This window comes from Ascaphus truei, chromosome 4 (assembly GCF_040206685.1).
Source record: "Ascaphus truei isolate aAscTru1 chromosome 4, aAscTru1.hap1, whole genome shotgun sequence".
In the NCBI taxonomy this organism is placed as follows: Eukaryota; Metazoa; Chordata; class Amphibia; order Anura; family Ascaphidae; genus Ascaphus; species Ascaphus truei.
The window spans coordinates 348,425,141-348,435,544 of record NC_134486.1 but is presented as its reverse complement, the minus strand read 5'-3'; the positions used below and the strand labels follow the sequence as shown (position 1 = coordinate 348,435,544).

The window sequence follows — 10,404 nt, the reverse complement described above, 5'->3', positions numbered from 1 at the left end:
GCAGCAGTTCAGGCAAAAATGTAAATGTCTTTTTTAAATAGAATTCAATCTGGTGCGGGGGAGGGGGGAAGGGGGGAGGGGGGAAGGGGGGTCAACCAGCGATGAACCACTCTATTTTCAGATAAAGATATTTATAGTTTACTATGTTGGAGCGCTTCTTATTTTTTTAAGAGATAACACCTTCCTATGCAGCTTCCTATGTGGGCCCCTAGTTTGATTGCTATTTTGTTTCGCCAAGAATGGGAGGAAAACACTGGCACTGAAAACTGTAAACGTGTCTGGAACATAGAGGTCCCAGCATCTGAAAATAGAGTGGTTTAAATCCTGCTAAAAAAAATCAATCAAAATGAGCAGCTGGGATTGCTACTTTAAATTAGAGTCAATTAAACTTCTTTTAACGGCACTCTTTTTCTTTGATAAATGTTATGCTGTTTCTTATCCAGTTTTGCAGGAGAGAGCAGGAGCTTATAACACTTAATCCTGAAAATGATGTACATATACATTAAAGAATTTTACAAAAGCCATTCAAATATGAGTACGTGGCTACTTCTCCAAGTAATGACATGACTGTTGCTCAGTTTGTTCATTTTTTGCCAGTTCACCCCAAATAATTCTTTTAATCTGCAAAATGGGTTTCTCCAAAGAACAATAATGAGATATTTCCATTGCTAAATCTACAGTTTTGTGTCAAATAGAAAAATTCCAATGAAAGCTCTCCAAACACTTTTTTGCTTGCTTTGAACTGGTCGTAGCTCTCCCGTAGGCAGTAGTGTCTGTAGCGTAGCCTTTTTTCTCTAGAAAGACAGAATGCAAATGAATGCCTTTGACTAAATGAGATACAGTATGACCAGAAAGAAATAATACAGGCATACCCCGCATTAACGTACGCAATGGGACCGGAGCATGTATGTAAAGTGAAAATGTACTTAAAGTGAAGCACTACTTTTTTTCCACTTATCGATGCATGTTCTGTACTGCAATCGTCATATACGTGCATAACTGATGTGAATAACGCATTTGTAACAGGCTCTATAGTCTCCCTGCTTGCGCACAGCTTCAGTACAGGTAGAGAGCCGGTATTGATGTTCAGCACGTGCTGACAGGCGCATGCGTGAGCTGCCGTTTGCCTATTGGGCGATATGTCCTTACTCGCGAGTGTACTTAAAGTGAGTGTCCTTAAACCGGGGTATGCCTGTACTGTGTACATTTTATCTTAGTTCAATTATCTAGTATTGTTACTTTGCCATTTATATTTTTCTGTAAAAAATAGTCATATAACTTGTGCAGAACAACATGCAATAAAACTGCTAAATTCACTGACAATGCCACATGCAAAAGCACACAAAATTGTGCACTCATTTATGGAATATGGAGTATGGAATTCATCAATTCATCAGAAATCAAATAGGTAATGGAGTGGGGAGATCCTTAAATCACAACAAGTTCAATATTAGCAAAAAATAATAATAATTATATATATATATAAATATATATTAATATATATATAATTATTATTATTATTATTATTTTTAATAATCCACTTAATCCACTGCTGGACAAAGGCCTCCCCAATGATCTTACAGGCACTACGGTTGCAGACTTTCTTCTCCACATTTTCTGATTTTATCCTCCCATCTGGGAGGTTGTCGTCTTGGTCTTTTAATTTACCTTGGAATCCAGTCAAGTGTCATCTTTTCCCAATGTTGGTCATTACTTCTTGCGATATGCCGTGTATATAAATTCAAACATATACTTGTCACCTAGCGGCTCCACGGCAGAAAGGTTTAGTCTATGAGAATTTTCCTGATGTGTTTCACAATGTACTTTGTACTTTGTCTCAGCAAAGGGGAGCAACCTGCTATAGCACTGCTATTTGGCGAGAATGCTGTATATTTTAATTAATTAATTTATAATGAAAAAAAAACCATTGGCTACAACTGTACTGTTTTGCCTTTATTTTATTTTTGGCTTTATTTTTGTTAAATAAATCATGACACGGTGTAAAATGTCATGTGTTGTTGTTCATCTGAGGTTGTATTTACCTCATTTTAAGACCTGCTAAGGAACAGATGATTGTTATTATGTCCTGATATGAAAAACCATAGAATTCAAAGAGGGTGTACTTTCTTTTTCACACCACTGTATGTACTGCATGTATATTTACAAATATCGAACACGGAGTGACGTAGTGAAATAACTCTATAAAGGCTATTGCCACCAAATGACCTAGAGTACTTCATAGCTAAATTCGTGTAGCAAGAAGTACTTGGACTTCAATTTGAAAACACTTTAATTGGTTCTACATTTAACCAGCAAGAAACAGTAAAAAACAGTAATTATTTTGTTTTTATGTTCTCCCCAGAGCTATCTTTAGCGACACTGCTACCTATACAGCTGTAGCAACAAATGTTCATGGCCAAGCATCAACCAATGCAGCTGTTATTGTAAAAAGTATGTTTCCACTTATTTCTTTTGAATTGTCTTTGTTATAGCATGAACCAAGGGATTGAGAAAACGGGGAGACAAATGGTCTGAGCATGACAATCCCTTTACGAGGAACAAGCCATTAACACATTGTTACGCAGCATCAATGATACAAATGTCCTCACCGCACAAATACAATATGAAACTATAACCAGCAATTGTAGTGGTTCTGTGGCTCTCAAGCCATAATGCAGAATGCAGATGTAGTTGGGACTCCTACCTTTGTTGCATGCGTTTCTTCCTTTGCATTCCTTCTCTTCGAAACCTTTTCTCCTCTCCTCTTTCTCCTATCTCAATCTTTTGCGTGACCTTTCTAACTTCTATCTTCCAGAGTCTTTCTTTAAGGGCTTGACCTTCCCTTTACAGTCTCAATTTAGTTTTTTGTCACTCTTTATTATTGTTTTCTTGACTCGATCTTTCATTATAAAGCCCTGTTGTTCCTTTTGGCTCCACACCCTTGATTAGTCCCAAGAGGGTTAGCAAGGCTCTGCTGCCTCCTTTCCCCCCTAATAGAAATTTATTTAATAAATGTACCTGAACCGAGATGTCACCCAGAGCTCATTCAGGGGCCCCCAATGTCCAGGGCCCATGCGGGTTCCAGAGATATTTGTATTTTTTTACACACACAAAAAAAAGAAAAATATGGCTGCCAGACTACAAACATGGCCGCTGGGTTTCCCCCATGACATTGTGGCCATTCTATTGGCTAGCGGGTGAAACCCTGACCCTACTGCCATTTTGCATCCAGGGAAAACGTATTTTCCCCCGTGCCCCAGCGGGCGAACCTGTGGCCCCCGGACATGTAGGGGATGCCCTGGGTTAAGGTACGATAAAACAAAAAGTTAAGAGAAAAAGTGGCATTCGTGTTTAAGTTTATAGGTACAGTACACAACATTGCATTTTCTTCCTCTTTGGTTTTAGGCATTTTATATACTGTATTTGACAACACAAACTTGCAAGTGTTAACCATGTTATATATTTACTTTATAGGGTATAGGGGAGATGATGACCCACTTCACTCTGTTCTGTTACCAATGCATTGTAAGTAAACTTTTTATAACTAATTTTAAAGACAATAATTGCTGTAATACACATTGTACATAAAAAACTGCAGAGGTTAGGTACAGCAGCTGATTTAGTTTTCATGAACACCATGTTCAAGTATTACTTAGGGAAGTTATTAAGTACAGTGAGCATCTATAGTGCTTACTGGATAATTGGACTAGTTAATTCCAACTTGTTAACACACGGTAGTAGTTTGAACTGTTTTCCAGTCAAGAGCTGGTCTTAGAAGCAGAAAAAACTCCTCAAGTTCCAACAACTAACAACATATTAATTCATTATATTTCATCCAGCGGTTGCATTTTTCAGCATACTCAAAATAATTAAGTAAAAATAGTCTGTTCAATTTGCCATTAGCATTGTGACTGAAAAATGATTAAAAAAAACCCTGACATAGTAATAAATGTAAAACAAGGAAAAAAAGCTGTTTCACTTAGTGTGCTTTTAAGATCTTTAAGTTTGATAGGAATGCAAAATACAGTTGTTTGAACAATAACTGTATTTGTACTGTGTATATACACAATTCGATGTGTTAAGATATAGTCACAAGCATCAGTAAATGTAAATGCACATTTCCTCTAACTTGTGAACTGTGATATACAGTGTTACATGAAATAAAAAAACCACATCTTCTGTTGATTGCAGTGCCTATGTCAGGAGCAATTTGTTTCACCCATATTGATGTTCAGTTTTTGGAGAGTTTTGGTGTAACATTTGGAGTTGAAGGGGAAACAGTCACTTTGTCATGTTCCATGCTGATTACTCCGGATATCAGTAGATTGCAGCCTGGGGCAGAGTGGTACAGAGACGGTAAGTGTTTTTTCCCTGTGCAAGAACATATGAGACAATAGTATACAAATAACATACAAATAGAGAGAAAGTCATTAGCAAATAAGGAAGGCTGAAGGACAAAAAATCTAAATACCACACAAATACAAAATTGGACATCCATATTTTGGAATATGGAAAATGAAAAACCCTTTACTTTAATTTCATACTGTATGTATTATATATGTCATATGTTATATTATGTATGTATTATATAGTAAAAGACAGTAGCAAAACTGCAGAAAAAAGTGTTGAATGCCAGTATAGTTTTTATTTACGATTGTTTTGTATGTGGCAGTATGCTGGAGGCATTTTAACTATATGCAAGTGATATAAAATAAACATGGCTAATTAAGCTTTTGAGATATGTGCTTCGAATGAAGGCACAGTATATAAAGCACAAGTCTATAAAGAACGTGTTAAGATAGATGTTTGCATATTTTTTACTGCAATGTTGGAGCCAGGCGAAGAAGAAAAAACGTTGTTCTTTCTACTCAATTTACCACAAGCATCAATCAAGTGTGGTCGGCTTATTGGGAAATGGTCTCCTAACGATTTGCAATTGAATTTCCATTTCAGACGTATTAGTGAAAGAATCCAAGTGGTACCAAATGCATTTTGGAGAGGGTCGTGCTACCTTGACACTGACTCATCTGAATAAGGATGATGAAGGCTTGTATACTTTAAGAATAGTCACAAGAGGCGGTGTAAATCAGCACAGTGGATTCCTGTTTGTGGCTGGTACATTTCCTGTTCTTACATTCATTCCCAGTTTTGTCATTCTTTTCTGTTTTGATATTTTAGTTCAAAGGGATGGGAAAATGTATTAGAACTTGTATAAAACGATCAACAGATTTGCTTCTATTGATACATATTTTGAATGTGTTTTTCTATAAAAACATCTAGTTATTATGTTTGTACACTGTACCGTGAAGACGTTAGAAGAATTCAGGTTTAATTTCCTGAATATCTGCAGTTCCAATAGATTTTCTGTACTAAGCACAGTGTTTCATTTCCTCTTTACATCTTGCAAACATAGGTTTCTCACATGCAATATTGCACCAGTCTTAATAACAGAAAGCAAACTTACTAACAGAGAGCAAACTACTTACCAAAAAATAAAAGAAGTGACAGCAGTTCATCCTAATTCATGGTAATAGGCATATGCAGATGATTTCTAACACCTGCTAGAAATAAACATTTGATTAAGTGCACACTTTTGATTGTATTCTCCACCTTGGATTTGGATTGCCATTTGCAATGGCATAAAGTTACAGTAACTCAGATACACATCTACGTTCTGTGATGAAAGCTGCCACGAGTCACACGCAGAAGGGGATCTGACATTCAAAAGCCTTATTAAATGAAAGCTATCATCCTGCCCATCACCTAACTCAAACGTTTGCTCCAGCGTTATGTTTTAATCCATAGTCAGACAATATGAGATCTGTTGTCCTGCTCTTCTAAATACAATGAACAGAACTTCAAAGTCTATAATGCTAAGAGGTTTCAAAACCCCGAGTGACTTTAAACTCTGGAACTTTGCTGACTAGTTGGTGATTTTTTACAGGAACATGAATAAGTTGGAAAACTAAGGTGCTGAATGTTTTGCTTCTTAAGATTACACATCTTCATTTTTAAGTTCAGCAACAATATACTGTAGTTTCACATGTCAGGTTAACCAAAAGTTATATATTACATTATATATATATACATACAGTATATATATATACATATATACAGTATGTGTATATATATATATATATATATATATATATATATATATATATATATATATATCTACATAAAAATACTCTATGCAAAAAGAAATCTGACACACATTGGCACACTAAATCTGTAGATATTTTTTCAAAGGAAGAATGAAGCCAGGCCATTCTATTTCCCAATGCCTACTGCAAGTTAAAATCAATAAAACAATACATGATATTTAATAGTAATAGAACTCCCTAGGTTATGAGTCCTTTATGTGATAGTTAGGCCTGCCATATTGTGAAATAGAATATTCTTAGTGTATATTATTTTACTTATCCCACTTACTAGAGAGGTGTGAACGTTGCACTGAAGTTCGCGGACCAAATAAAATTTGCCTTTATATTTGCAATTTTGGGAAAACGGTAATAATCACCAAAATCGTCCAAATATTGAAAGTCAGCTTGCAGATCACACGATCCTACAGTCAGACCACATAAACCTAAATTCAGGTCACATGCCCCTTTATGTACTGCCAGTTTTTCAAAATTGTCAACATGTTGGAGTACAGTCCCTCTTGTGAAAATGTCACGAAAACATGACATTTAACAGTGACAACTTCTGGGAAGACATTCTCTCAAAACTAACATGTATATTCTGTATGCACATGGGCATCTTACATGTGTGAGAGTACCTCGGAGAGTAAAACTCTGAAACCATTCAAAGTGACTTTTAAAAGTCACATTTATAGAGGCAACTAAACTAAAATGAGTTGTTTGGAACATTCAGTTTTATAATAATAATAATAGCATTTTCTTGTATAGCGCTGCTAGTTTTATGTAGCGCTTTACAGAGACATTTTGCAGGCACAGGTCCCTGCCCCATAGAGCTTACAATCTATGGGGGTTATGCACAAAGAAGTGATAAGTGTTTTTAAGTGAGATAAATGCCTTTATTTCTCAATATTGCGTGCAGCGCTATTCACAAAGCTGTGATAACACTGCATTATCGCTCTTAAAAGGCTTTTTATCATTAAAACACAGGCATTGCTAAAAAATTGTGCTATAAAGCATTTATCTCACGTAAAAACACTTATCACTGCTTTGTGCATAACCCCCTATGTTTTTGGTGTCTGAGGCACAGGAAGATAAAGTGACTTTCCCAAGCTCACAAGGAGCCGACACCAGGAATTGAACCAGGTTCCCTTGCTTCAAACTCAGTGCTAATCAATGTCTTTACTCACTGAGCCACTCCCCCTCCCACTTCTTCTTTCTGTATTTATCTCAAGATAAAGAGGGCAATGATTTTAGTAGAAGGGATACAGATTGTCTGCTTAGTATATTACAGTATTAAGGAACACATGAATAATCATGCGATGCCGAGAGATGTATGGTTTAAGTGACTTCTGAATGGAATGTACCTAGCTTTACAACGTACAGTATGCATTTTCATTTGACCTACTAAGATGCTGCTGCAGTGGTCGCAGGAGCGCCAGGAGCTCCCATGGATGTTGAATGCTACGACGCTAACAAAGATTATGTGATTGTTACATGGAAGCCACCAAACACCGCCAGCGAAGGCCCAGTCATTGGATACTTTGTTGATAAGTATGTACCTGCAGTTTTCTTATCCTTTACAAGTTTACATCCTCCTTTATGTTTTGCTGGATTTTACAAATGGAAAGGTTGTTGGTGCTCCACAATGATGACAAATTCAGCAGATTTATCAAACTGTATTCATATTCAAATGCATTCTTCAAAGTGACAATGTTGATGTATATTCAAATACAAAGTACATTTGTAAATTACGGTGGTTTAATGGCAAAAAAACAAAGCAGAAGCGATAAACGTTTTCATCACAGCACCACCATCTCACAGGGATTGGCAACTCCAGTCCACGAGGCCCACCAATAGGTCTGGTTTTAAGGATGTCTCTGCTTCAGCACAGGTGGCTCAATCCGTGCCTCAGTCGAAGACTGCACCACCTGTGCTGAAGCAGGGATATCCGTAGAACCTGACCTGTTGGTGGGCCTCATGGATTGGAGTTGCTCACCCCTAATCTATCCGATCAGAGCAGCAGCTTACATGTTATTTTTACATTTTCTCACTCCTTTTCAAATCACATTCATGCTCTATCAATCATGTTTAATAGTCTTGAATTTTGTAATCTACTACTCCTTGGTCTCCCTGCATCACTATTCTCTCCCCTGCAAGCTACACAAAATGTTGCAAGATTTATCCCACTCTTTCCAATGTAGATCAGTCCTTACTCACCTCATCCTAAATACATTTTTCCATTTACCTTCTCATCACCTACAAAGTTCTTCTCAACTTCACGGCTCTGCTTCTATCTGCCCATCTGTATATATTACCTTTCACATTTCTTTGAAGCCCTGCTCATCCCATGTACTCTGCTTATGACTGTCTCCTTCTTAACTTTACTGCTCTCTCATCTTAATATGTTTCCCTCCGCTACCTGTATAACTCCCTTACCATCAGTATATACCAAACACCTTCTCATCTTCAAGTCAAATCCTACAAAACGCATTCTGAATCAAGCAGTTCAATAGCCTGGAACTGTAACTACTGCTCCAAATACCTGTATACAAATTACGTTATTGCACCTGTTAACACATTGCATTGTGTTAACGCTGGCATGTTATTTATCTGTAGTGCTATTGAAAACAATTGTTACAGAGATAACTCATGTTATTTAATGTGTTATTTTGTACGTTAACAGGGGTAATAATGTCTGCTACATCTATACTTGCCAACCTACCATCATTGTTTTCAGGCAATGCCATACACTGCACTTACTGTTACCTTCTCTTACTGTTTCTGTAAGTCTCACTTACACTATAGTTACATACAGTAATAGACAAGGTTGAGAAAAAATCATCCATCCATCAAGTTCAACCTACAGTATGTTACATTTAGAAGATAGATACTTATCTTATATTTGTATTTACAGTATATTGATCGAGAAGAAGACAAATTAAAAACCCCTGTGAAATATCATCTAATGATATCTCACAAAGGGAAAAATAAATTCCTCCCTGACTCCAAATATAGGCAATCAAATTACTCCCTGGATCAACATCTTTCCCATGTTTACTTATTTGGTATATCCCTGTATACCTTTCCTTTCTAAAAAGATGCCCAACCTTTTTTGAAGATATCTATTGTATCTGCCATCAGTCTTCATGGGTAATGATGTCCACATTTAACTGCACTTACTATAAAGAACCCTTTCCTTTATTGCTGGTGAAATCTCCTTTCCTCCAACCTTAAGGTATGACCCATGTCATTTGTACTGCCCTTGGGATGAACAGTTTATTTGAAAGCTCCTTGTATTGTCCCCGAATATATTTGTATATAGTTATCATATCCCCTCTTAGACGCCTCTTTTCTAATGTAAACCCATGTAATTTCGCTAGCCTCTCCTCATAAATCGGATTTACCATCCTCTTTATTAATTTGGTGGCTCTTCTCTGCACTTTCTCTAGTTCCATAATGTCCTTTTTATGGAGTTGTGCCAAAACTGTACTCCATATTCAAGGTGTGGTTTTACTAATGCTTTATAGAGTGTCATAATGATGTTTACCTCCCTTCCATCCATTCACCGTTCAATGTAAAATAAGATTATAAACTACAGTATTTAAGGCAGGCATTATTAAATTTTGTGGGCTTCTACAATTTATCCACTTATTGTATTATAATTATAATACACTAATCTTCATACAGTAGATGGGCTTTGTACATTACACATACTCCAATATAGGTTTTGGGCTCTGAATTGTACGTATATACAACATGGGTTGTAAATAAATATTGTATGGCATCAAATACTGTATAGTGCAGAATTAGTGCATAAAATAGAGCCAGATTTCTAAAGAACGAAACCATTGAAAGCAATTATGTTTTATGACTCATGGCAATTACTACTGATACTTTCTGTACAATTGGTGTCCTCTTGTGTTGTACACTGTTTGTGAGCGCTGGCTACATTTGGAATGTTGTTTCCACAGGTGTGAGGTGGGCACTGAGAACTGGATTCAGTGTAATGATGCCCCTGTAAAGATCTGCAAGTATCCTGTAACTGGACTTTTTGAAGGACGATCTTACATGTTCCGCGTCAGAGCAGTTAATAAAGCTGGTGTAAGCAGGCCTTCCAGGGTCTCTGTAGCAGTTGCTGCTCTGGAACCGGCTGATCTAGCAAGGCTACAAAGTAGGTACACAATACTAAATATACTGTAGTTAGAGTGTCAATACAGCAGGTGTTATGCCACCACTCTTTTAATTCCCAGGTTTGTTATGTTTA

General features: G+C 36.8%; 1 protein-coding gene across 3 annotated transcripts in view; it reads left to right on the top strand.

The window, feature by feature from the left end:
* Positions 1-10,404, top strand: part of MYOM2 (myomesin 2) — a 150,331-nt gene that overhangs the window by 36,716 nt on the left and 103,211 nt on the right. For all 3 annotated transcript variants that reach the window (XM_075598214.1, XM_075598213.1, XM_075598212.1), the window contains 6 exons: positions 2,363-2,451; positions 3,475-3,525; positions 4,192-4,356; positions 4,954-5,115; positions 7,550-7,691; positions 10,112-10,311. In XM_075598214.1, coding sequence (XP_075454329.1) covers positions 2,363-2,451; positions 3,475-3,525; positions 4,192-4,356; positions 4,954-5,115; positions 7,550-7,691; positions 10,112-10,311 — 809 coding nt within the window. The remainder of the gene's footprint in view (positions 1-2,362; positions 2,452-3,474; positions 3,526-4,191; positions 4,357-4,953; positions 5,116-7,549; positions 7,692-10,111; positions 10,312-10,404) is intronic.